The sequence below is a fragment of the Epinephelus moara genome, chromosome 12 (assembly GCF_006386435.1).
Source record: "Epinephelus moara isolate mb chromosome 12, YSFRI_EMoa_1.0, whole genome shotgun sequence".
NCBI lineage: Eukaryota > Metazoa > Chordata > Actinopteri > Perciformes > Serranidae > Epinephelus > Epinephelus moara.
In genome coordinates, this window is record NC_065517.1 from 22,314,716 (window position 1) to 22,342,422 (window position 27,707).

General features: G+C 40.2%; 2 protein-coding genes across 2 annotated transcripts in view; both read right to left on the minus strand.

Moving 5' to 3' along the window:
• Nucleotides 1–1,501: 1,501 nt before the first annotated feature.
• rsph3 (radial spoke head 3) lies at nt 1,502–9,124 on the minus strand. The gene is made up of 8 exons (XM_050058327.1): nt 8,863–9,124; nt 8,088–8,169; nt 7,865–8,006; nt 7,598–7,743; nt 6,122–6,325; nt 4,563–4,725; nt 4,289–4,375; nt 1,502–1,857 (listed from the first exon to the last, which is right to left on the minus strand). Exons 1-8 carry the CDS (start codon nt 8,970–8,972, stop codon nt 1,796–1,798), a joined length of 996 nt encoding a protein of 331 aa, XP_049914284.1. The 5' UTR covers nt 8,973–9,124; the 3' UTR covers nt 1,502–1,795.
• A 9,109-nt stretch (nt 9,125–18,233) lies between these two features.
• The window catches only part of tagapb (T cell activation RhoGTPase activating protein b), a 37,555-nt gene continuing 28,081 nt past the window's right edge, over nt 18,234–27,707 (minus strand). Inside the window, exons 5-14 of the mRNA XM_050058756.1 lie at nt 25,511–25,552; nt 24,997–25,081; nt 24,818–24,871; nt 24,352–24,424; nt 23,914–24,065; nt 23,392–23,553; nt 21,806–21,915; nt 21,271–21,457; nt 20,904–20,985; nt 18,234–20,210 (exon numbers count right to left, since the gene is read on the minus strand). Of these exons, the coding sequence (XP_049914713.1) occupies nt 19,051–20,210; nt 20,904–20,985; nt 21,271–21,457; nt 21,806–21,915; nt 23,392–23,553; nt 23,914–24,065; nt 24,352–24,424; nt 24,818–24,871; nt 24,997–25,081; nt 25,511–25,552 (2,107 nt within the window). The 3' untranslated portion in view covers nt 18,234–19,050. The remainder of the gene's footprint in view (nt 20,211–20,903; nt 20,986–21,270; nt 21,458–21,805; nt 21,916–23,391; nt 23,554–23,913; nt 24,066–24,351; nt 24,425–24,817; nt 24,872–24,996; nt 25,082–25,510; nt 25,553–27,707) is intronic.

The following is a 27,707-nucleotide window of genomic DNA, read 5'->3' on the forward strand; positions in this document are numbered from 1 at the left end:
AACTGTTTGCAGAGCAATGCCAGATGCAAATGGATCAAACCCACAGTAAGGCAATTTGAATGGCCATCTAAATATCTGGAGTATGGGAATGACACCTCCGTTTGTGATACATTATTTTAAATTAAACTGTTTTTTATTTGTTTGATTTGCTTTGTTTTAGTCTGGTTTTCTTTTTTGGTGAGTTTAAAGCCCATCAACAGGCAGGAACTTCCTCCTAATAGATGGCAAAAATGGATTAATGTGCGGCATGCCTGGGAGAAAAGGGTTGCTTTGACTGGTTATCACAAAAATGAGGTCAATAACAAACTTTTTTTCACAGCTGCAGCAGGAAACATTATGAAACAGCAACATTAAGTGTTTAGGAACTCCAGATCTTCCATTGGCAGCTAAATGTAGAAGGCAGATTTACAACAAATCCCTGCATGCATTACCAACCAAGTCTTTTCGTGCCAGTTTTATTGTTTTTTCAATGATAGAAACTGCTGTAAGACCTAGATATTTAGTGGAAGAAAATAAAAAGCAACTGTGTTTATTGTAAGAATGGCTCTGCCTTGTCACAGCTTGAAACAGCTTTCCAAGGTCAAGAATGAACCGTCAAGCTCAATGAAATAATCTGCGTTGTGCATTGACTGCAGCAAAACTGTGATACAACAACCTTAAGATAACAAAACGATAACATACTAAAGCCAAGGTTACTCAGAGTGATCTAGATATATCCTAAAGATATACACATATGTATATATATATATATATATTGTATATCTTACACTGAAAAAAATATCAAGGTCTCGGGGACAATGTAATCATTATAAGATACTCAATCTTATTTTATGGGGTTACTAGAAAATATTCTATGCTGGAAATGTAAAAGGCAGGCAGGCACCTTTCTGGAGAGAAATAATCAAGACAATACATGAGTGGCTAAGTGTGCCTGTTCTTGAATCAGTTCAATTTTGCCCTCTGGGGGACAGGTCACGTCTACTGCTGTAGGCTTTATCTAAGCTGCTCGGGTCTTCCTTCACTCCTGGGAAAGTCAACGTAGACGTGAATATAAAGAGTGGGTTCAGTTAATGACAGAGAATACATCATTTGAGTTCATGAAAAGTTACACAATCTCTTCATACCGTACAAACAGAAATCCTTGATAGAAAAATGATTGTGTGCAAAATAAAAATTATAATACAAAACTGCATTTGCATTTTCCACGATTGTAAAATGTTAGTGTTGTATAATTAAAAATAATTTAAAAAAATAAAATAAAAATAAATAATTCAAATTAAATTAATCATTATGATTAAATGGGTAATTAAATACAAATAAATATAATTAAATTAAAAATAAATAATTAAAAATAGAAAAACTTCAACAAAAGGAAAAGTTACTCAATCTCTTCATACTATACAAATGGAAATCCTTGATATAGAATGACTGCAAATGTGTGCAAAAAAGGACAATACAAAACTGCATTTGCATTTTCCACAATTTCAAAATTTTACTGTTGTATAATTACAAAGTATAAAGTGGAACACTGCATAGATGCAAGTGTGCGGAAATCTTTTTTTTACCACTGTTGTATAATTAGAAATATAATGATACTGATTTTTAAGATTGAAACTAATGACTTATGATGATAAAATAAACCTTATTACACTAGTAATATGTTCTTTAAAACATATAAACTAGTTTTATGTTCACAGAGACACAACTCATGACGGTTTAGTCAGTGATAAAACATTTATTATTTTATATTTTTAAAAATGCACTTGTGTCCTTGACCTTTGCCTGTGAATCATTATCACTGTGTGTCCGTCTCTTTGAACCTCTCCACTCTCTTCTGGGCGACATCATGGATGATCGCTGAAACAGAGACAGAGAGACGGGATGAAAATGTTTCTGTGTGCAGTATGTTTGACATTAATTACATCTGTAATGTTTAAAAAGAGTCACTAGATGGCACCACAACAATGTCTATGACCTGATGACCCCTGGAGGAGCACTTGAGAAATACCTTCAGCTGTCGCAGGTTAATAACATCAGTCTCTAGAACATGTTGATGATCTCCAACAACTTAAGAGAAGGTTATGATTATACCTGTAATGTTTTTTTCTTTAAAGCAGAAAAGCTCAAGAAGTTAGAAGTAGATAGTAGAAGTCGTACATTTTGTGTCACAGACAGCTTGTTACCTATTACCTACTTCATAAGAATTTGTGGTGACCCATATTTGGAGGTCACTATTATGGTGGGCAGGTATAATTTTCCTTCTTCTTGCTTCCTTTCAATCAAATCATGTGTGTTATGTTGTGACAAATTGCAGCCTACGCAGTGTGTGTACAATTTTGTGTAAGTAGAGTACACTGGAGTGATAAAAAAAACACACTGATGCGGACTGATTGTGTGTTTATAGCTCGTGTAAAGCCTGCGGGGTGCTGCGTAGGATTTGTGACCTACTTTGCAAGAAAATCAAACCTAGAGAAAAAAAAAAATGCTGAACAAACATGAAGCATTAGAGAAAGCAGGTTTGCAAGTAAGAGCATATTGCTCAGCTCAACAGAGGGATGTTTTCTAAACCAGTGGTTCTCAAATTTTCAAATTCTCAAGTACCCCCTGACCAACACACAACAATCAATATCAATATAGGTTTCCCTAGCAAGGGAGTTCATGTATCTCTAGGTCTCATCATGAGTGAGGGTAAAATGGAGCGTGAGATGTATAGGCAGTTTGGCGTGGCGTCTGCAGTGATGTGGGTGCTACGCCAGACCATCGCGTGAAGAGTGTACTGAGCCAAAAGGCAAAGCTTTCATTAGATGGTCCATCTACGTCCCAACCCTCACCTATGGTCATGAGCTATGGGGAGTGACCGAAAGAATGAGATCGTAGATACAAGCAGCTGAAGTGAGCTTCCCTGGAGACAGGGTAAGGAGCTTGGACATCCGGAGGGAACTTGGAGTAGAGCTGCTGCTCCTTCATGTCAAAAGGGGCCAGTTGAGGTGGTTCGGGCATCTGATCAGGGTGCGTCCAGGGCGCCTCCCGTTGGAGGTGTTCTGGGCACATCTAACTGGTAGGAGGTCCCAGGGTAGACCCAGAACACACTGGAGGGATGACATATCTCATCTGGCCTGGGAACGTCTCGGGATCCCGCAGGGGGGGCTGGGGGATGTCTGGGGTACTTTGCTCAGCCTGCTGCCCCCACGACCTGACCTCGTATAAGCAGTTGAAAATGGATGGATGGATGAATGGTTTCCCAGTCACAGTAAACCAACATAATGCAAACTCAATTGCGTTTGTTGCTGCAGCTGATAGATTATGGCAGTTAAAGAAGTATTTCACTGCTGGAAAGATGGTCTTCTCATAAAACTGCAGCAGAAAGTGGTACAATATGACCAGGGAAAACAGACGAATAGTGCTGTGGCATTCACCTTTTCTAAAGAGGCAGAAAACCTGCAATTACTAGAATGCACTGCGCCACACCGGACCAATAAATGCTCCCACTGGTGGGCGACATAATGTGAGCTCGGCTGCTATGTCACAGGAAACAATTTGACGGCCGACTGGTTGCAAACAAACTTGAATTACAGTTTTTTTTGGTGAAAAATAGGCAATGCAGTAACAGAATTTTGGTTCATATTTGACCAACACTGCCTCATTTTACCATTTGAGCTCAGTAATTTCAGTCTCCATTTTTACAATACCAAAAACAGTTTGGTGCCCATTTCCTGTTCACAAATTCTCATATTACAACTAAACAGTGAACTAAAATACGTTTCTGTAGACATTTTAGGATATAGGCGATACAGTAACATAATCGTGGTTTATATTTGATCGGCGCTGACAAGTTTTACCATTTGATCAGAGTTTTGAACTCTTTGTGTATGTGGTGGCAGGTATACAAAAATGCGGCAGTAGAATCTGTAGTTTGAGTAAAAACCCTAGAGCCAGCTAACATCTTCTGAATAAAGATTTTTACATCAGCCAATGGAGGTCTGAGCGTGGGTAAGATGGAGGGAAGTTTGCCACACTTCATTTACACATACAATCCACACTGTTATGATAAAAAGTTGGTTGAAAATCAGCAAAGTATCTCTGTATCTACTGTTTTGAAAGTAGGAAGATTGAATAAAACATGTGGTTTATTGAACTTAAATTGACATTTTTTGTGAACTTATAATACTGTAATTATTTTAGGAATTTTGCATGACTGATATTTTTTAATTAACAGCAAATAAAAAGTACCCCATTTGAGAAACACTGTTCTAAATAACAGGAAAGAAATTATAATGTATTCCCTTACTGTCCAGCACCGCCCTTGCTGTGTGTCTCTTCTCCAAGCTGTTGTTCACCTCTGACATCAGCCATGGGAGGAAATTAGTCTCAATATCTGCAAATTACAAATATGATCAAAGGTTGAACACTCACATCAAAATCTTCATGCACAGAGTATCAATGAGCTCATCTGTTAGCAGTCCCAGATCACACAGCAGATTTGATTTTGAGTGCAGTGATGCCCCCGTGTGTCAGAAAGGTAGAAAGCTGAATGGAAGTTGATGCTGGAGAGCATTGCTGACCTTTCTCCACGGGGTCATAAAAGTAGCCATGGCTTCTCAGTGAGGTAAAGACTGCAGGTATGAGGTCAGCCAGGTACTGCTGAGTGTAGGCCCGGGCAGCGATCTTCTCTGCAGTCTCTTTTTCCTTCTGCAGCACCTCCTTCTGTTGGGCAATTCTACGTGCCTGAGGTCAGAAGAAATGTTTTTGTAAGCAAGCACAAATAATGTTTCAGACTGTACAATGTTTATCAAATTTGCTATATCCGACCGTCCTAAACATTTGGTGTGTGGTTAGTCTTTCTTTGTAAGAAAAAAAAAAAAAATTTGCTTGAAAAGAGTAGACTGAGTAGTTATAGCTGTCTATTTTTGAACGGACAAAGAGGAGACCAGAACCTACAGAAACTCAAATAGAAAACACAATCAGAAAAAAAATAAAGAAATACAAGGTCATAGTATGGAGACACTGTTTAAGTGACTAGTGGTCTCTAGGAAATGCGGTACAAAAATACCACAGCCTTGAGCGAGTAGCAACACAGATAAGGACAAGATTTAAAAAACTGATTATTTCATAGATTACATTCCTAGAAAGGCCACACTGATGTTGCTTCACTGAGTCAAACCACCAAAAAGCTTGGCTTAAAATCAAGTATTTTTTGCAACATAAAATATTTTTTACTAAATTAACAAAAAATTTAATTTTGAAGTTAGGAAAAAAAGCACACAGTTATAAACTAATACAAGTTTAACACTCAAAAAGCAGCTAATCTGCTTCCTCAGGGTGATAAGGTTATGACGTCATCAGATTTGTCTGACAACAAGGTCTCCCTGGCAACATAAGCAGCCAATCAACTGTTATTGGATTCTGATACTTAAAACTTTTAAACTCTGATGGGTGCACCTGATATGACCTCTTCAGCACAGCATTAATACTCGTGTGAAATAACTATTAGTGTTGGCTAGGGCTGTACCAGATATCTTTTTTTTTAACATTCGAAGCTTCGATTTAGATTCTCCAATGAATCTGTCGACATTTTATGACGTTATCTCCCTATAAAATAAATAAATAACATCCTCAAACAGAATCCTCAATTTTTATAAAGTGATTCATCGGAGTAAATTAGTGCAGTAATGAGTAAATGTCAGTTATGGTGCCATTAGATGCTGCTAGACCGCCTGTTGATACAGGTGCATGCCTCTGTTTGTGTGCAACAAGCCGGAGAGTAAAAAGGTTTTTTGAAAAGCTAAATGCCAACGAATACAAAATATTTTGTTAGATAACAACATGTTCTAAATTTTGTAAATAATTACATCAACCTTTTTTAAATACATTTTGACTTTTGGAATTTAAAACGCTATGGAGTTATTAGACATTTTTGGATCACACAGAAACAATCCTACACAGCCACAACTGGAAACTAATTCTACAAATAGTATGATATGAATAATTGCTTGTGGTAAGAATCTAAGGAATGAGCCACATGCTCCAGACTGATGTCTTAATGGTGTCACTGTTTTTTCCAGCTTTGGAAGAGACTTGTTCCTATACAGTGACTTAAAGGGAATTTCCATCATTCACGTACTTTCTCCTCACTGTGGCGTCTCTCCTGCTCCTGAAGCCGCCGCACCTCTGCCAACTCATTATTTCGGAGCTCTTCAAAGGCCCTCTGCTGGGCCCTCAGGCAGGCAAGCTCCTCTTCCTCCATCACCTCCTCCAGAGACTGCTCTATTGTCTTACCCACCAGGACCTCCAACAATGGTTGCACCTCCCTGTCGAAGTCAAACAGCTGCAGGGGATACTAGTAGTGAGTGGTCTGACATTTTGCACGTTAAAAACATTACGTTTAAAGGTCCCATATTGTTAAAAAAAAGTCAGGTATCTGTGTCTTTTCAAAAATAAAGCAGGTATAGGTGCTACATAAATACAGAGAAGAATCAAAACGAATAATCCAGTGGGAAATGCACTCAGTCCATATTTAGAAACTGTGCCTTTAACACCAAAAACACATCAAACATTGGCAAAATGCGGAAGAGATGTGCATGTGTTTTAGGCGGGTCAGAGGAGTCACAGGACTCTTTGTGCTGATTGGCTGCAGGTATTATCTGGCCATATTTCACCACTAAAAGTTAAACTATCCCCGACTTTTTGTTTGGCTGCACTTTCCTGCATAACAAAATGGCCGCAGCTCGACCTTTCCATTGCATGGCAGCTCGTCACAGGTCGCACTTCTCGCTGCTTGGTGTGTTTTTGGCGTAAATGAGCCGCCAGGACTTGTGTTACATTATAATGTCACAACTATACTATATAGACTGTTTCAAACTTGAAACATAAATATTCAAAATGTATTTCCTGTTGGAACATTTCCAGTGTATGTGAATGACATCATCTGACAGGAAGTAAGCATGAACCCCAGCTTTTAACCTAGCGATACAATTCCAGTTAAATGATCTAAAAAGATAGTGCAGAAACACTGACAGCCCAGATATGGAAGACCTGGAAACACTGACCAATCACAGCAGACTGGGCTTTTTTGGGAGGGGGGCTTAAACAGACAGAGCGTTTCAGACAGAGGGAATACAGGTATATTCAGGCAAATAGCGTGAGAAAAATGTGTTTTTTGAACATAAAAACATGTAAATATCTTCATGTAGAAACCTGATAATGAGCACAATATGGGACCTTTAATTTAATCAAACCTGCAAACATTGTACAAGTTCTTTGTCATTAACATCCTACATGACGATAACATTTTAAAAGGGGTATCCACCTAATTATCATTGCACCTCCTTAAAATTAGAGGACTTAGAGGCAAGAGACAGGTAATAGCAGAGGCCGACAACACATCCTTACCTTTAGCCCCAAATTTCAGTCAAGATTAAAAAACACTCCTCCAGAGCAACAGAAGGCATTAAATTACTATAAACTGGCCTTTGTGTTTAAAACTGGTGGCATTTCCTCTTTAAATAATACCTAAAAAGGCCTAATAAGTTTTACTGGGACTACATGAACGATTTTTAGTGTGGAAAGTGTGACCAGACCTCACATTTAGATTACGTACCTCTCCTTCCTCTATCTGGGTTGCAACATCTTTGCCAGATTTGGCAGGTATGAAGAGTGGGGTTGCTGGTTTGTCCAGGAAAGCATCAGTCTGACACTCTATATCTGTAGCCACTATAACATCACTCAGTTCTTCAAGATAAAGCTCTGAGGGTCAAAAGTATAACAGAACAGCTTTGGTACCCAACAGCACATTTGGCAAACTTATCATGAACTGAACATAGTGCCGAATGTAAAAGTTCCGAGGATATCAGGAGGAAAGCCTTACCTGTCTGTACATCAATGTGTTTCCTGCCCTGCAGGGCCTCAGGAGTCCTGGGTCTGAACTGCTCCCTGGCTCGTTTTCGAGCAATGGCTCTCCTCCTGAGCTCCTGCTGTCTTTGTATTTCAACAGGGTCCGGCTGAGCCGTCTGACAAACACATTTTTAAGATTAAATTACAGAAAGAAAGGCAAATATACATTTATATATAAATGGATGTTTCATACTTACAGTTGGTATAATGTGTTGGGCATAAGTGTTTCCTCTGACAACACGACGGTCATACATAATGTTTCCATAGTTACTGTGTGTCCTGCATGGTCAATGAAAAACACAATGCAGGCATGCGGTCAGCTCATTAGTCGCTGACCTTGACATTTGTGCGCTTCAAAGGTGATATGCTGATCCATGTTGTGCTGGTTTTTGACAATTTAATAGGGTGGCATTAGCAATATCTTCTCAGGCATTTTCTCAGGGCCTGGTGACAGTGGTGGAGAAAATACTGGGAATATTTACTGAAGCAAATAACAGTGCTGCTACACTATTAAAATGCCCTGTCACAAGTAAGATTCCATAATAATGATAATGATATCACAGCAACAACAATAATATGGCATTTTAATGTTGTAACTTTAACTGTATACTGATGGATAGTGTGATCTATAGCAATGCATCATAATTTATAAGATGATAATGTGCTTTGTATGTAAAAGTCTTTATCAGTAGGTAACTAACTAATAGCCATAGCAGGAAAAAAAGTAGTGGATTAAAAAGTACAATAGTTGGCAGTGACATGTTGGTCAGGTAAGTATTATAAGTACCTCAAAAGTGTACTTAAGTACTTGAGTACATGTACTTTGTCATTACTTTCTACCACTGTCTATATGAGCTAGTATTTTATCATCTAAATATTGCGACATAACAATGACAGCTAGGTCTGTCTGCCTTTATTTACGTAACGTTAGCACCTAGCATAAACATTAGCGTTAGCTTTGAGCAAACGTACTGTTCAGACGGAGGCTCTCTGTACTTGGAGCGGTTCTCCACAGGTCTGGGTCGACTTGAGAAAGTGTAACTTCCGTTTGGCTCTCTCTGACTGTGTGAAACAAAAGCCATTTTTACTACGAACGGAAACTACGAGGAAACATCAAGTGCCGTGGTTGAAATAGTTAGTTAGCTAACTAACGTTAATGTTTGGTTGCGGGCAGGATGAGTAACCAACACAACCAAGAGGAGAGGAAGGAACTGTCGTAGCAACCGTCTCCAGGAAGTGTGACGGAGCTGCCGTTACGTCACTTCCTTTGGAACAAGCCCATAGAAATACCTTAGTAGTACTGTAGTAGCAACTAGAACTTCTCCTCCTACTACTACAAACGTTTTGACTACGTCTAATGCCATTACTATTATTAATACAACTGCTACAACTACTACTGCCACATATTCACCACCACTAGGGTGAGGTCAGGTATTTAGGGACACTTTGTGGTAGATTTGGTGAAGAAGAAAACCATTTAAGACCCTCAAGACTACCTTGAGTTTCACCTTAGAACTTGTTATGGTTCTCTGTCATATTTTTATATATGTTGTCAAGTAAAATATTTGAGAAAGGGCTGACACATAGAGACAGACAACCATTCACGCTCACATTCACACCTATGGCCAATTTAGAGTCACCAATTAACCTGCATGTCTTTGTGGGAGGAAGCTGGAGTACCTGGAGAAAACCCACGCGAAAGCACATGCAAGCTCCCCCACACAGGGTTCAAGCCCCCACCCTGAAGTCGAACCGGTAACCCTCTTGCTGTACAACTGCACCACCGTGCTGCCCACTTCAGTGTCATGTTCAGGTAAAATGGGACAACCATTAAAGTAAAATGGGACAGTCATGTTTGTTTATTTGAATTAAATTCAATTGAATTAAATTCAATTTTATTTCTAAAGCCCAATATCACAAATCACAATTTGCCTCAGAGGGCTTTACAGCATACGACATCCGTCTGTCCTTGGACCCTCACAGCGGATAAGGAAAAACTCCCTTAAAAAAAACCTTTGATGGAGGGATGGTAGAAACGTCAGGAAGAGCAACTGAGGAGGGATCCCTCTTCCAGGACGGACAGACGTGCAATAGATGTCGTACAGAACAGATCAACATAATAGATTTACAGTATGATAGATAAAGAGAGACAGAGACAGAGAGAGATGCAGGACAAACAGTAATGACAATAGCTACGATAACACTGATTTTATTAATATAATGATAATTATAATAATAATAGTATTTTGGTAGCATCAATATTAGTATATGTATGAGACAATAATAATCATATGTGTAATAATAGTGTAACCCACGACACAGGATCCAGGCATAGCCACAATTTAAGGGAACGTTTGAGACAGTGGAGCAAACACTCCAGAGAAGAAGCCGATTTAGTGACATGCAGGACATGCTGTAATAGGACATGAATGTTTGCAAATGTTTGTTTGTTTTAAAGGTTACATCCATTTATCAGTTCTGTTAATAATTCATTAAATCGTTAATGTAGCCTGTGGCTGTTCATTAAAAAGGTTGAACTTTCCTGCCCTGTTTTTTTTTTTGCTGTTTCTCTGGTGCCATATTTTTTTTTACAATGGACATGTTTGTGTGCTTGCATGTGTGCAGCAGTGATGGCTAATTCTGGACTACTGTGGCTGACATGGACTCAATGCATTAACTTTGAGGTTTTTTAAGTGACAAAGTACTAAAGATGTTTCACTTCAGAAAATGTCCAATTTTACCTGTATGCATTGAGTGCTCACTCAAAACCATTTTCCATAAAAAGTAATGTGTATTGTGAAAATATTCAGATTATAAGTCAAAATGCAACATCCCACAACCTTTTTTGTTGTTTTACCCATATGAAGCTCCAGTGAAAGTTCAGTCAGGAAGACAATACTTTTCATTCTCAGGCTGTGAGTTTCTGTCTCACCCTGCCATTCACTCCTTTCACGCATTCTCACCCACTATCTCTAGGTGTCATTGTCTGGGTCTGCCAGTTGAGACATCAGCTGATTCATTATAAACCAATAGCACAGCAGCACACCTTCTCCATCAGCCTATCATCTTACTGCTCCTCATTTTAGACATGGTTCTTTCTTGCTGCAGACATGTGTGCCCTCCATCTCCCCATCACCACCTAGTCTTTACAGATTCATCAGCCTCATCAGCCTCAGCAGTCGGCAGCCTCAGAGTCATCAGCCACCACCTCCACCAGTGTCTGGACTCCATGGGGGGATTTATCCTGCTGCACTCAGATGTCCCTCGACCACGAAATATCACCCTCTGGTGTCCAAACGCCAAAGACTTCTGTTAAATCTTCTGTTAATTTCTACATGTACATTCTGTATTAAATATTATCTTTACCTCATTCTTCTGTCTCTCCTGATTGAAATTCTTTTAGCTGCAGTACTCTTGTACCAAAATGAGAATCAACATGTCACATGGCTTTCGTTGGAAGTTCTGGGACCAGTAGATTTTTGATTCTTTGGTGTGCTCATCCTAGTTATTTTAGACCAATAAAAATGATTGTTTCATGTGAAGCACATTTGTATCTACAATGCAATAACATGTTAGGTGACTACCTGCTAATATTTAATGAGTCCAAGATGTAAAACCTTATTTGTCCCATTTTCCCTGACTTCACCCTTTTGCTTCTACAACTACTCCTACAGCCAACTACGACCTACCACTGGCCGTAACTAATTTAAATTTTTTTAATATACCACTGAGTAGTTTATTCTACTATAATACATTGTCAGTTATTACTTGATTAGATTTTGTATAAATAATCTGAATCTGCAAAGTAACTTAATCTGACAGATAAATGGAGTCCAGAAAAAAGTTCAGTATTCCCTCTGAGATTCTGAGTAGAAGTCGGTCAATCTCTAATAGATAAATAAACATCATATAAACAACCCTTTTCCAACTGTAGCAAAACCATACAGCCAACAGAAATACGGCATGGTATTGTATAGTCACTCACCCTAATGGCTTTGTCTTGTTCTGTTTCAATACATTTCAAGTTCTGAGTATAACCTCACCACTTCCTGTACAGAGAAGTCAAAAGTTGACAAACAAAGTAAATCTTGTACTGCACTCTTTTATAAGTTGCGTAAGAAGAAAGGCATAATAAGAAGAAGAACTCAAGTTTTTTTAAAACTGCTATTCTATTTCTCTATTTCTTCCTGATAGTACAGTGGTGACTAAATAGTTAGGAGTAACAACACAACATGTTATTGTGAGTTGCAATTCAGGCTTGACATCTGTTCTCACCTCTACTTCTTTTGTGTACCTAAACACTGTGCAAGCAAAACAAACCTCTGTCTTTGAAAACAGATTTGTTTTGCTCACAGGCGACACTGAAATGTAGGCGGCACGAGATATTTAGTGCCTGTAAAGGAAAGCAGAAACTCATCTCAAGATTATGTAAACCACAGAGAGCATTTTCGGCTCCACGAAAAGTCTGAAAGTAGCAGAGAAAAATAGGGCACCGCGATGTAACACCATACTGTATTTGTGAGAACAAAGGTGAGATCCCTGTGGTGAGAGTGACGACTGAGCTGCCTCTTTTGTTTTCCATATCAGAGATTTCATGGGGAAGATGACTGTACCATAGTTTTGCATGTTTCATTTGTGACATAAAAGTCCACACTGACTGTTTAAATAACCAAACACAGGATCATTAAAATATCCATGAAAACTTTGTTCACAATACAAACAGCCAAATATTCCAAAGTACTACCATTACCAACTAGTGAACATTTAGGACCTTACCTGTTAACTAGTGAGATAAACAACGCTTTAAAAAACTTTATTCGCAACACAAATAGAAAATTTGCTTCCAGTACTATCAATATTACCACCACCACTACTACTACTTCTACTTCTACTCTTACTGCGACTACTACCGCTTTCCATACCACTACCACTACCACCACTACTATTACTAACGCTACACCACCATTACTATTATCACTACTATGGCATTCCCTTTTGGTATTTATTCCATATCCTTGATTTCATACATAAGTTTTCTCAACTAGTTAACTAGAGAAGGTAAAAATGTCCACTAGCTGCACTAAGATGTCTGATATTAAAGATATGGAATAAATGCTAAAAGGCCTTGCCAAACATATGAGTCCCTGTGTGTATGTCACAAGCCAGCTGTATGCCCCCGCTTTTCACTATGCTCATGTTGGTTACCGCTGATAACACCACCCACATTTAACATTTTGCACCTCACCTTTTAATTTGTAAAAATGTGAAGCCTCACTAGTTAACTAGTAAGGTCAAAAAAAGTCTTCAGCTAGTTAACTGGTAAACATTTTGAACCTCACGAGTTAACCAGTAAATTAAAAGAAGGCATAAGTCTTAAGATAGTAAATTAGTAAGCACTTTGAGCCTCACTAATTAACTGTAGGTTAAAAAGGCATAAGCTAGTAAACGAGTAAACTTTTTGAGCCCCAATAGTTAACTAATAATGTAAAGGCTTCAACTAGTTAACTATTAAACTTTTTGTGCCTCACCAGTTAGCTAGTAAGGTAAAAGAGCCTCAACTAGGTAACTGGAAAAACTGAGTCTCGCAAGTCAACTAGTAAATTAAATATGGGCATTAGCTATTGAACAAGTAAACTTTTGAGTCTAACATGTAAACTTGTAAGGTGATGAAGTTTTTTGAGCCTAACAGCTTAACAAGTAAAGTTGTAGTTAGTTGAACTGGTACACATTTGGGCCTCACCAGTTAATTAGCAAGATTAACATGGCTTTGACCAGTTGGTAACACTTTGAACCTTAGTAGTTAAGTAATAAGGTTGAAAAGACATTAGCTAGTACACTAGTAAACATTTTGAGCCTCACTTGTTAAGTAGTAAGTTATAAAAGGCATCAGCTAGTAAACTGTTAAACATTTTGACCCTCACTAGTTAACCAGTGAGTTAAAAAGGCATAGGATAGTAAATCGTTGAACATTTTGGGCTTCTCTAATTAACTAGTTAATTAAAAACAGGTATTAGCTGGTAAACCAGTAATCTTTTGAGACATTTTTGCCTTCAAAAGGTAACTGGTTAAGGGAACTGATGTCTGAGGATATGGAATAAATGCTAGAAGGGCTCACCATATGCCATACAATTACTACTACCACTAGTTCTACTACTGCTATTACTATAGTATAATATTACCACTACTGGCACAAATACTAATACTAATACTGTGACAATATTGTCAGTGTTGACATTACTGTGTTTTATAACGGGCGGCTCTTTGAATATCCAAACAAAGCATCATTATATAACACTTCCATGAAATTGAACCTGTATTCACAACACAAACATCCAAATATAGCTGCTGCTGCTGCTGCTGCTGCTGCTGCTGCTGCTGCTGGTGAAGAAGACCATGTTTGAGCTACACCATGCGCTTTTGATGCTTTTTTCAAAAGGAATAAAGCATGTTTGTTCAGACGAATGTGGAGGTTTCTGTGTCATACAGTGCTGGGACCTGCTGCTCTCTGCATGTTGTTTATTATGCTTCAGCTGTCACAAATCATTAAGCATTATTAAAGGGTAAACTGCTCATTTTGCCACTGTGTTAGCCACTTCTCATTAGTGTTGATTGTGAGCCACAAGATTACACAACCAGCAGGTCACACGTTCACCTCATCTCAGCGCAGTAATGAACTTACGTCACCTTTTGTTTCCAGACTTGTACCCTTGATTCACTTTTACAGATCCACAAACTCAATTACTACACCTCTAGGATTTTTAATTGAGCACAGTATAGCTGAGGAACAATCTCATCATGTTGCCGCGCTCGCTCAGCCTTTTTAAAACAGTAAGTGGTAACTCAAGCAATCAGGAAACAAGGAGGTAATTAAAGTAAATGGGCACCTAAGTGGAATATAGTTCTATTAGTGAAACAGTATTGTACATGTACAGTGCGGGGGGCAAACAGGTGGTAATGGAAGCAGTTTAGAGCAGTCAGGTTTGAAACAGAGGCTGTTGTTGTTGGCAAAAATCAGAATGCAGTACATGATTTTAAAAATGTATTCAATGGGATGGACAAAATAACAAGGACAATTTCAATGCAATCCAATGCAGTAGGCCTAGATAACTACCTTTTAGATTTAAAAAAAAAAATGATACTTACAAACATAGATCAGAGACCTTTACGCACTCATAGAGCTGTATGTTGTAAAGATGCAAATACAACAACATGTATCGTCTGTCATGGAAACTCAAGAGCCATGCTTTCCATTGATATTCAATGAGTGGTCACAGTGAGCTGCCCAGTAACAATATACACTGATGAGAGCTGTACAATATGTTCATTGTGACTGCTGGATATAAAAAAAAAAAAGAATTAAAAAAAAAAAAAAAAAAAAAACAGCTACAGAGCAGCTGTTCATTAGCTGATGGGAATTTTGTTAAGGCAGATCTGTACTTAATGCAGTCGGCCACTATACTATGAATACATGGGTTTAAATCTACAGTGGTTCTCTGAAAATGTGACTGATGCATGGAACTGAATGTTCATCATAATAATGATAATTTAAAAAAAAAAAAAAAAAGGTCTGGCTCACTTAAAGGGTAACATTAGTAGTTTTAACCTGAACATGATTTTCCATGTTTTGTGTCTAAGTGAATAATGGGAGCAACAATTTTCAAAACTGGTCCAGTACTGAGCAAAAGTGTTGCAGCCAGCAGCTGTGAAACAGGCTGCAAAGTAACCATCTGGGGCAATTATGCACCATCACTTTACATCCACTAAATGCATTTTTGCCACTGACAGGCTCAGGTTATAATTCTACATGTCTGCTAACATTATGGAAAGGATCTCTACAGACATAGACCTTTTTGTTAAAGAGTAACGTCCTTTTTCTTTAACCACAGACAGCCCCAAAATCACTGACATCAAAGCCACCAGACTCCATTTAAATAAACAGTAATTAAAACGTGTATAGAGCCAGCATATTTTCAGAGCTGACTGGGTGAATTAAGAGTTTATTTTAACCAAACCAGAGTTGGTGACAGTTGGAATTGTAGAAAGACAAACCACAACGGCTTTTTTGAGTTTTCCACAACATGGTCTGTCTCTGTTGGAGTCCCTTCCTTAGAATAGCAATCTGAGCCTGTCAGTGTCACGGGTGTGGTTAGAATCCGGATGCAGCACCAAAGACAGATGGACAGTTTGTAATAGTATTTAAGGAAATCACTGGTCAAGCACAGGGTGAGCAGGCAGGTAAAACAGTAAGAGTCAATTTGTTGGTTCAGAACCTCCCAAGACACAGGTACGATCGAAAGTGCTTGATGTGGCACACCGAAGCAGAGAGCAGGTGAGTCAGTGGTGTCTGCTGAATGCACACAAACAGCGAACAGTTCAAATATGTGCAACAACACCGTGTGAACATTGGCAGATGGTGATGTCTGAAGAGCAGGGAGTTGGGAACCAGGAGTACACATGGGAGAAGCCAACAGACATGTGCAGAGCTGACTGTAGGCAGCAAGGGTCTTGACACACAGAATGGCAGAACGTGCAGCCATGTGGTGAGGTAATCCACAGCACAGGAAATCACAGGCAGCAGAACAGGTAAACTCACGACGGAGAGCTGGGTGATGGTCTCACCACACAGCCATGGGAACAGGCAAACAGAAACCAGGAACGTAGAAGCAGAGCTCTTGGTCAGGGACAGAATGCTGACTGGTTTAACAGGGGAGCAGACGAAGCAGGAGAGTCAGAGACAGCCAATGTCGGCAACAAGGAAGCAGTCCGGGAATAAACTCTGAAAAGTCTTGCATGAGTACGAAAAAGAACAGTCTGGCAAGGAGAGTCTGTGAAGCAGGAGTCTTTATACTGGCAGGAGGTAGTGATCCACAGGTGAGGTGCATTAGCTTGACGAGGTGGGTGTGGTGGACCAGCAGGAGTGGGAGATGTATGGACTGGTGATAGGCTGGCAGGTAGGTGGCGTGGCTAGTGGAAATTTACTGGGTTAAATGAGTGACATGTATGGCAGGTCGACAGTGCCCACTGCAACAGCCAGTGACAAAAACTCATTTAGTGATCGTAAACTGACGGTGGTGGTTACATTGCAGCCTGTTTCGCAGCTGCCAGCTGCAGCGCTCTCGCTCAATACTGGATCAGTTTCAAAAATTGTTGTTCCCATTGAAAATAGGGTCCAGGTAGAAAAATAGAGAAGTTACCCTTTAAACAGTCATTAAATGACCATTTTGAGCCTCATAATTTGTTAAAAAAAATGGAATTATATTGGTTTTTGTACGTGTTTAAGTCGAGGTTTGGAATTACCACACAGCCACCGTGTTCGGACAAAGGTCTTTCAGCAGAATGATGACAAATATGAACTGATATCTTTATCTCCTTAACTTTGGGTTTTTAAGGATTCAAAGGTGGTTCTTTGCAGAGAATGAGACCAACATGCAGCATATATTGAGCCATCTTTGGCCTGGTAGTTGCATTAAAACAGACCACAATGAATGCTGCTGCTCAAACGTTACTGTCTTGTACTTCCTACTAATGACTAAAATTGTGTGAGATCTGACTTTAGCGCTGTGATGCAGAAGGTGAGACATGAGAAAAGCAACATATGTCCAGTATAGGTGCTAATAAAGCTCGTTTCGAGGCTTGTGGTGGTGGTGTTCTGCAGACTGTTCAGGGCTTATATAACAGCTTCCTGCTTCTTTTGGTTCCCCCTGCACATAAAAATGATAAGTATAGAACTGAACAGATACCTCTTGGAGTTTTAATGAGATATGCCTCACAAATGTCACTATCATGTCAAATGTCATTCCTGCAGGTGCACTGCAATGGATTTCTGAATTATATTGGCAGATGCTGCTTTGCCCTTTGCAGCTAGTAATATAAAATGAGCATTATCAGAGACTAATATTCTTTATCAAAATGTTGCTAAATCAGGCTCAGCTCAATCTCGCTGCAGCTAACGGAGGAATTAAATTGTCTTGTTGAGGAAGGAAACAATGTGTTAAAACACTTTAGAAAGGAAGGAAGAGAGGTGGCATCAGCTCAGAGACAAGAACAGCAATTCAGAGAAAAACCAAATCCGCCCCATGTGACCACGTCTGGTTTCCTTCTGTTTGAGCATATGCGTCAGAACATGCTGTTCTCTCAATAAGGCCTGTTAGCCTCTGTTATGCAACACATCACGCAAAGAGCAGCCGAGACAAACGAGTCGTTCTAGTCTCCTCCGTTTTCTAATTAATTCTGCCGCTAATGATTTGATTGGGGGGCGGTCCATGATCACAACATCCATCTGTAACATGAGCTTTCTAATAGGTCACACAGAAACAGAGACAGAAGACACTTCTTTAGTTCGCTGTTTTCTTTTATTGTGTTATTTGTCTTCCATTTTATCTAAAACCATTCATGGTGGAGTTACATGACTCTGGAACACAACGTGAACACAGGTTAACTTTCTATATCTATACAATTGTATTTACATTTTAGCATACAGAACAGTCTATCATCAGAAAAGTGCTTTAATGTAGTGGAAGAGAAAGACCATGCAAGGTGAAGAGGACTTACAAAAAGCAAAACAATGTGCTTAACATACTATACTGTACATATCTTGACAAAAACAAACATAGAAAATAAAAACTCATAGCATATTTCATCCACAGTGCACTGTGTTTTCATAGCTTCATTGTGATAGATATCTATCATAATAACTATATATCTTTTAATGTTGTACTCTAAATAGTACTACTGAGAAAGTGCAACCATAGAGGCGGCACATAGCTGACATTCATTCAAAGTGAAACAGTTAAAAATGAACATACTGGACCTTATGTACATTTACAAGCATTTTTTCTAACACAGCTGCTCAGTGGGCAAAGCATCAGAAACACAGTGTCTCTGTCGAACCAGGCAAAGAACAATGAAAGGGGAAGGAGTAAGTGAGGAAGTGGCTGCTATAATGAAGCCAAGCACTCTTTCTACAAAAAAAAAGCACACACAAAATCCAGCCATATAAAGTCTGAGATACAAAGTCAGCCCTCGCCTCCATCATGAATGTCTTGGCTTGGCAGGTTGCTAACTTGCAGTTTGAAAACTGGTTCTCGGCTTTGCCCGCTGATATTTAGCTCAGGTAAATGCTTGTGCACCCACAATCAAGTCTGTGAAACAGTTCCAAAGTCAAACATAAGACTCCTTGGCGTAAGAAAATTCCTCAAACACAGGCTGGCTACATCTCCGTGACACAACCTCGCGATGACCCGCAGACACAGACTCGGACATCGCTCTCTGGCGGAAAGGCCGTCGCTGCTCGACATCGTTGGCTGTGTCCTGCGCCGCCTGAGAGAAACAGTCTGTGTACTGATTGACGGAGCAGGTGGGTGGTTGATCATAGTTCACAGAGGATGGACGGGAGCGTCTGTCCAGCTTGATGGCATCGAGTACAGTCATTGATCCATACTGTGGAGGAAGGCCCGCGCCCTGCACTGCCTGATGGTATGATGGAGGCCTGCAGGGCAACTTGCTGTCCACCTGCTTAAACACCTCGATGGCTGACAGAGGGCGCGGTCTGTGCAGAAGCTCAGCCGAAGGATCTGCTTCACTCTGAGAGTCCTCCTGGAGAGTTTCACAAGGGAAAGAGTTTTCTTTTTGAGAGTCTCTCTTCACGCTGCTCCTGTTGAAGGCTCCTAAGCTCCTGGTCCTCATTAGGACTTTACTGGCGACTCTCATAGACTGGGAACGCCTCTTCTCTTCTGTAATCGGTTTTGCAACGACCTGCTGAGCCTTTGCAGCCATTTCAGGCTGACTGGTGGTGCTTGCTCTCCTGGAGCAGCCTGGCGACCCCACAGGGGAGCTGGTGAAAACAGAGCCCTCTGACTGATTAGAGGCAGCGCTCTCCAGGGAAGAGCATGAGCAGTTAGCCACCATGTAGGGCAGTGGGTCCATGTTGGAGCTACTGCTCAGTCTTGGAAAAGACAACACTGACCTTGCTCCACCTCGTTCTCTGAGCAAGAAGGAGTCGTCTGAGATCTGCTTTTTCAGAGGCTGCTCCTCAAAGTCTCTTCTCTCCACCGAGCAGTCGTCATGGCTCCTGGAGTGGCTGCAGAGGCTCTCCAGATCAGGGGAGAGTAGGATGATGGGCTCAGAGCAGCGACGGTTGAATGATGCCTTTGCGTTGAACATAGCGTCAGCTTGCCAAGAGGTGGGGGTGCAGCTGTGACTGAGAGAGGAAGAGGACCCCGTCTCTCCATGTGTGGAGCTGGTGCTCTCTCCTACCTCTCCGTCTCCATCTGGGTCGGTGCTGTCATACGCGGAGTCGTGATGTTGAGAGGACAGCGAGTCTACAGAGTGGGGAAAGGAAGACATGATTAGGATCCCCGAATTGTACAATAGTTGATCTCAGTTGCTCAATTTGTGCAAATATAACTTCTACTAGGTCTTTCATTTTCCCATGCCCCCGAGTCATACTTTATTTCAACTGTTTCTTGTAGGATTTACCGTGAATACGGATGGAATAGTTAACTCAAAATCATGCCATTTTTGGGTGTCATGGATCATAAAGGTACATATGCAGAGGGCAACAATCATGTCTCTCTTCAGGGTTTATTTTGTAGTTGGTAGTAGGACCAATATCCAAGCATCAAGAAACAGGGATTGAATGAACATTGTCTCCTGGAGTGCCATTTTTGCACTAACCCATGCTACTAATTGGTGACGCAAAACAAAATGCACCATTTGTTATATTTCCCATCATATTGGCAATTCCACTGCTAGTCTGCCATATAAAAATTGTAATTCCCTAAACATATTGAGCTTGAAATCAGGGTTGAGTTGAGACATTAGGGAGGAGGGTGTTGCAGAAGTCAAGGGGAGGGTCCAAATCATACACTAATAACCCTGGGGAGGAACCCTGGTCTTGTTTTTGTTTTTTAAAAGTCAAACATAAGTTTCCGCCCCCTCTCCCCACCTCAATAATTTGCATACAGTCCCTAAAGGGAGATAATAACAGAGATTTGAGTGCTGTGTAAATGTACCTGCATCAGTATCCAGCAGATTTGGGATATTCTCTCCAAGGATCTCACAGTGCTCGATCAGGAACTGAGTTAGCTCTGTGACCTGAAACAAATCAGAAGAAGAAACACTGTGAGTAAAATGAACAACTGAAAATAAGATAAGGCGTTCAGTAAATCAAAGCTGAGGCTCAGACCAGATAATGTCTAGACAGCGCTTCATTCGGACAAGATTGTGTTGTTGTTTTTTTATTTGTACTTTACTAAACAAACAGCTAACAAAAGTCTGTGCATCATACTTATGAAACCTTTTGAGGTTTTCTGCACTGAGAAACCACAAAGCTTCAAAGCATCAAAAGTGAGAAAGTACACTCATAACATGTCTATCTACCTTCTTCATCTTCTCCTTCTGCTCATCCAGCGGCATGTCATCCAGCTGCAGCAGTGTGGGGGCGATGCACACTGCCAGGTTGTAGGCGTCCATCTTGTTGGTGTCAGCACTCTCGAGGATGTGATGGAGGACGCAGAGTAGGTGCTGCAGGAGGAGCTTGTTGGGTCCCGGGAGGTCGTCTACCACCCTGTCAGCGGGTAGCAAAAGAGGGAAGGAAGAAAAAAAAAAGAGAACAGGAAGGAGACGTTAGCTTGGCGCTCTTTTTTTAATGTTTAAAGTTTCTTCCTTCTTTTAAACTGAAGACAGACTAAAAAAGAGAAGTGGTCTGTGTTCAGCCTACAGATGTAGGGCATTGGGAATGTACTGCAAAACTCTCCCCAAAATACCCATCTGTTTACATGTGATCATGAAGCAGTCCTGTAAATACCAACACATCTCCTCTCCTATATAAATGTCATATAAAAATACACGCTGAGGGTCACAGCTGCAGGGAAATGGCACTGTCTAGACTCATTAGCAGGTATTGATTGCTTACTTTCTGATTTCCAGGGCTCTCTGCTGGGCGTCTTCGTTGTCAAGAGCCGTCATCCAGTTGTCATAAAGTTCAGACACCAGCAGGCTGCCAGGAAGTTCTTTCAGAAAACTCTGCAGAAAACGACAGAGGGACGCTGATAAGACACTGTACTTATATATTTATATGGAAATGATCTGATGTGATATTCAAACTAAACTGGTGCTTGTCTTTGGGACGAGTTGTGGGTGAAAGTAAAAATAACTAGAGCTGATTAAATATTATAAAACTACCATTAGTAGTAGTAGTAGTAATACTTGTGGAAGTAAGTCCTGTACCTGTGTAAGTATAATTTTGACCTACTGTACTTGAGTATTACCTAATTATGCGACCTTATACTTTTACTCCACTACATTTCAGAGACATATTTTGTACTTTTTACTTTACATTTATTTTGCAGCTTTAGTTACTTTGCAGATTCAGATTATGACTACAAAAAATGATTAACAAACGAATTATACCCTGTTACTAAGTTACCTAGCAGTATGCAGTGTCGTATTCAGATCCTTTACTTAAGTAAAAGTACTAACAATGGAAATGTAATTTAAGAAAGAGTATATAAGCACAATTACATAAATGTGCTTAAAGTATTAAAAGTAAAAAATACTAGTCAATCAAAAAATAATTCAATCTATTGGCAGTAAATCCTCATATTTGAAAAGCTGGAATCATTAAATGTTTTTACATGACTTAAACGATTATTAAAATTGTTTTATGTATGTTTTCATATGTTTTGTGTGCAAAAATCTTGATTTTTAAAGTAACTGGTAACATAATGATAATGCAGTGCAGTAAAAAGTACAATATTTCCCTCTGAGGTTAAGTGAAGAAGAAGTACAAAGTAGCATGAGATTAAAATACGGAAGTAACGTATAAGTACCTCAAATTTGTACTCAAGTACAGTACTTGAGGAAATGTACTTTTGATTTTGGTACTTAAAGTATATTTTGGTTTGAATACAGGACTTTAAGCTGTGTTTAGGGCTGCGAATATGGAAAAAAAAAACAAATTCCTCGATGTCAATATTTCAACAACATTGTAAATTTGCCTATTGGTGCTTTTACAAATATTTACACCATGAGATTTTGATAAATAATCATCAGTAATGTGAATTTAACGACTAAGTGGGTAAAGGCAAATCATAGAACAGCTGGAACAGTCTGGTAGGTTCAGAAAACGACATCACTTCACTGTAATGTAGCCTTTAAAACTTGGAAAATACAACACTTATGATACTGCGATAACCAAAATCAAAGACAATATCTAGTCTCATGTCACATTGATATAATATTGATGAATTGCCCTGCCCTACTAGTATCAGAGTACGTCTACACTGTGGTATTGCTCTAGTAAAAGTTCTTCCACCACTGTGCTGGTAGTGGTGGCGCCAGCTGCAGCAGTAGTAGTATGGCAGTTGTGGTTGCGGGCATGGTGGTGATGGTCACACAGTGGCATGCTTATGGTGTGGTAGGTACTATAGGTTGGTATGGTTGTATTAGAAGTAATGTGAGTGGTATAATAATGTGGTATAATATAAAATGGGAGCATACTTTGAGCAGCCCGACGAGCAGAACCACCGGCTGGCTCTCCAAGTCCACCTCCAGGCCGCCGTTGAGCTGCTCCCTGATGTCTCTCATGTTCTTGTTGTTGCACGGTCTCCGAAACACTCCCTCTGTGGACGGCCCACTCTTCCTCAGCAACACCAGCACCTCCTGGTGAAAGGACGGGGACGAGGATAAAGGTGAGGTTATTATGGTAAAAATAAAAACAAACTGCTGAGTGCATTTTGAGCTGAGACTAACCAACATGCAGATCATGTGGTTTCCTGTCGTCAAATTCTAAGAACTGGCAAAGGTTAGCTGAGTAGGTGAGTGATTGTTATTCATGTGTTTTTTTCAACCTAGTTAGGAGAGATTTCTGCCCAAGATGGCAACACAAGTTGAGAAACAAAGGTGTAAATGTCAGTCTGATCTGGGCATGAGCAGTTTGGCTGTTTGTCTTCAGTCTTACAGAAACTTGGGTGTTAAGAGGAAGTGATGAGATCTGACATTTAAGGTAGAAAGTCAACTCACTGTGACTGGTTTTGGAAGTGAGCATTGGTCTGGGCATATCTTGCAGAGGGGCTGTCCAAACAGCTGGGCCTTGGTGTCGGTATCAGATCGGCATGCTTTGTTCATGAAACTCTTGCCCTTTCTGAGCTTCCTCACCAGGTTCCACTTGGTTTCTGATGGCAGCAGAGACATGTTTGACTCAGCATGTTATATGACACCTACAGATGGAAGAATTCATCCAACACTTCTATTCACAACAATTTTAAAATTAGTGCAACAGAGCTGCAAAACCAGATGTGCAAGAATTGAGGGCAGAGTGCCTCTTCACTTGCTCGCTCTTATCAGTTGTTAGATTTCCTCTTTCTGTTTCTGTGGTTGTTCTCTGTGGCATCATCCGTACACATGGCACAATTAATGAGCCACTCCCTCCTTAAAGAAACGGACACTTTTCAAACTCACCAATGGGCTGCAACGTCAGCTTGTCCTCCTGGTTATGCAGCTGCTTTGCCACGGCGGAGATCTTTGCATCGCCCTGGCAACAAAATATAATGACAACGTTATGTGACAACCACGCATGAGGAACATGAGCAAGCAAGAGGGCGGAAGAGAGAGGGGGGTTGTGTTTTCTCGACCGCCAAGCACCACATGCCCTCGCCATGCCTGCGAACACGTGAATGAGTTAGAGTGGAATAATCCTACGACGAAAGCCAACAAATCAATCAGCTGTATCATTATTTATCATCTTCCAGTATGAAATTTTCATTTGTTTTGAGTGGTGATTCAGCTGTATGTTCTGCAGCCACAATCGATGCACATTTACATAATGTAGCTTTCGTTCATCATGAGTGGATAGGCGCAGATGTCTTTCACAAACATGAATATTTTCAATCTCATTAAACCGTTGAAAGGTTTTTTTTTTACTTACCTCAAGTGGAAACTCAATGAATTGTTCCATGCCACCTCCTGTTAGAGTTTTAGTCTAAATGATAGTGGGAGGAAAAGAGGTATTATTTAGTAAAAGTGCTTTATATATATATATATATATATATATATATATATATAGGTTTCTATTGGACATGGTAGAACGGGCAATGAGAGACTTACTGGGATGCTGCCACTCAAAACCTTCATGAGGACGTCTGGAGGGGAGGAAGCACAACCAGCTCTCGCTTTTGCGTCTTTAATTTTTCTGTGGCGAGAAAAAGGAGCTCATAAATTTACCGTTTGTCTTTTAACTCTTTGCACATCTGCCTGAGTATTCACATTCTTTTGGGTTTTACATCACCACACGAAATGTCTGTTATTTGACTTTTGTGTGTATCAACCCAACAGTGCGTACATTTAATGCTGTTATATACTTCTTCATTTTTTGTGTAAGTGGCAAAATCAACACCAAGTTCTCAAAAACATTGATTATTGAAGTATTATATTTCTGAATTTAATTAAAAACTGATTGATACCAACACTTAGAGTGATTTAGCTGACAGCTGTGTACTATCTGCAGCAATACTTTCTCAAGAGCTGGCCAAGTCTTATCAGTTATGAGAGTTAAACGCATGTTTTGTTGATACTATATAGATAATTAAATGGCTAATCTGAGATTGAATCTGTTTCTTACCTGTGTAGAGTATCTAACCAGCGTTCTTTCACCTCAGGCGAGCTGCAGGCAAAATAACAGCATGGTATGAGTTACTAATCCACAGAGAGAACCAAGCAGACCAGCAGAAACAGTGGGAGGAATGAGGCAAAGTGCGCACCCACTGCCTTTTTAACAACTCTGGTGGAAACTGTAACTCAGTCATGGGAACAGGAAGCAGCGTCACGGCGGCCCCCAATCAGACACCTTCCACTTCCTCTTAGACTTGGTTTGCTGCGGCTCGGTGTTCACGAGTGGAAACATGACGACGAAACAGATACGTGTGCCCACACGCGCACCTGAAGAGCTTCACCTCACCTTAACCTGTTGTTCACGGTGGCCTCATTAATGCCAGGCAGCTTGCAGGCATACTGAGCGGTATGTCAACAAGTGAGCACATGGTTTCTCGTCCGTGATCACCTCCATGTGATTGAGAAGGAAAGTTTCACACACTGAATCATAACCAGAGACATGCCATCATATTCAGAAAATAAATAAGGTCTCGTTTTCAAACAAAACAACTCATATCCCTACAGGGGAATCTTCCTCTTCCAGGAAAACGTAGAAACTCAAAACAAATCCCATCAAGGGCATCATTTTCTAGGAATACAAAGCGAGCAAGAAACCAAAATGTTTTATGGTTTGATTAATTGGCTTGTGAGAAACGTGGGAGTCAATGAATAACACAATTGAGCGCCACATTCTCAACCAGTGCCATTTTGTGCCTCTGATGAGACAGATGACTTGACATTTACTGGTGAGAACAAATAAAATTTCTTGTAGTCGATTACTGTCTAGACAATAGGCATAAGGCCGTAGTTCTCCTGCACTTCGCCTTTATTGTAAAGGCCAGTATTTCTAGATAAAGTCAGCTGATGTTAATCCCCTCACATGAAGATTGGTTTGCAGGCCAGCTCCGCACTTCCTATTTTGCAACCTCTTATCTTGTGACGGCGCAGGGAGGACTTTCTCTTTGCTGCTTCCCTTTTTTCATTAAGGATCATATGATCTTTTACTGCACTTGTGAATTCTCCACAAACAGCCTCAGATTTCATTTATATGACAAAAAAGAGACTGTCAAATAAGAAACAGGAACTCTGTGTTTGTGCGTTTATGTGCTTTTTGATCACATTTGAAAACCAGTTTGACTTTAAGACCTTTAAAGGGATAGTTCAACATTTGGGCAGTATGGAAGTTAGCTTTCTTGGCATGAGTTTGATGACTGACACCAATCCCTCATCTGAAGCTACAGTGAGCAGCCAGTTAGCTTAGCTTAGCTTAGTTTAGCACAAAGCCTGGAAAAAGGGTGAAAAGTTGTCCGGACCTGTCTCCACTTGCTAATTGAACTGGTGAATCTTCCACTTGGTATTGAGTGCCCTTGTTTGCAAGATAACCCTTGACAAATATTAGGGTAGAGATCTTTCCCTAAGAAATGAGACACCACCTCATGCAAATCGGCGTGGCCGACGTGCAGGCATATGTCACACGTAGTAGCGACGCAATGAAAATGCCGGCTCCAGCACTTGTGTTGTGGCGTGTGCTATGTTTATTCTTCTCCGTCTGATGAATCAACGGAGAAGAAATGCTGAAAACAGGAGGCGCCTACGACGTCTGCTAGTTCTGATCGATTTTGTTCGGGTAAGTCGTTTTGTTTAAATATTTTAACGCTGTGTTCATCCGAGTTGCTGATGAGTTCACGCTAGTCCAACCATCTGTTGTGTGTATAGCTTACATTCCGATCGTACAGTAACAAATTGTTTTCAATCTTCTTCTTCGTTGAAAGTGTGGGTCGCGGCTCCCCTGGAATCTAGGGCGATTTTTTAAGTGTTGGAAACCACTTCCACTACCTCAGTTCTGTTTTGGGACCCCACTAGCCTAAACGTGAACGCGCACAGCCAAGTGCGAGTGGGTATTTCTAGAGGAAGTGTGGGTATTGGGACAGGCCCAAAGTCCTGGCTCGGATATCCCTTGGCTAAACCAATCCTCCCAAAATATTGGCTGTTGCCTCCAGAGTCTAAGATAAGATAAGATAAGATACACCTTTATTGATCCCATAATTGAGAAATTCCATCGCCATCAGATGATAGCCAATGGGTTTCGAGACCGCACTAAACATTGCAAGAGAGAAGGAAAAAAAATAAGTACTGAAGGTTCCTCCTGGTCAAAAACGGTTCAGACA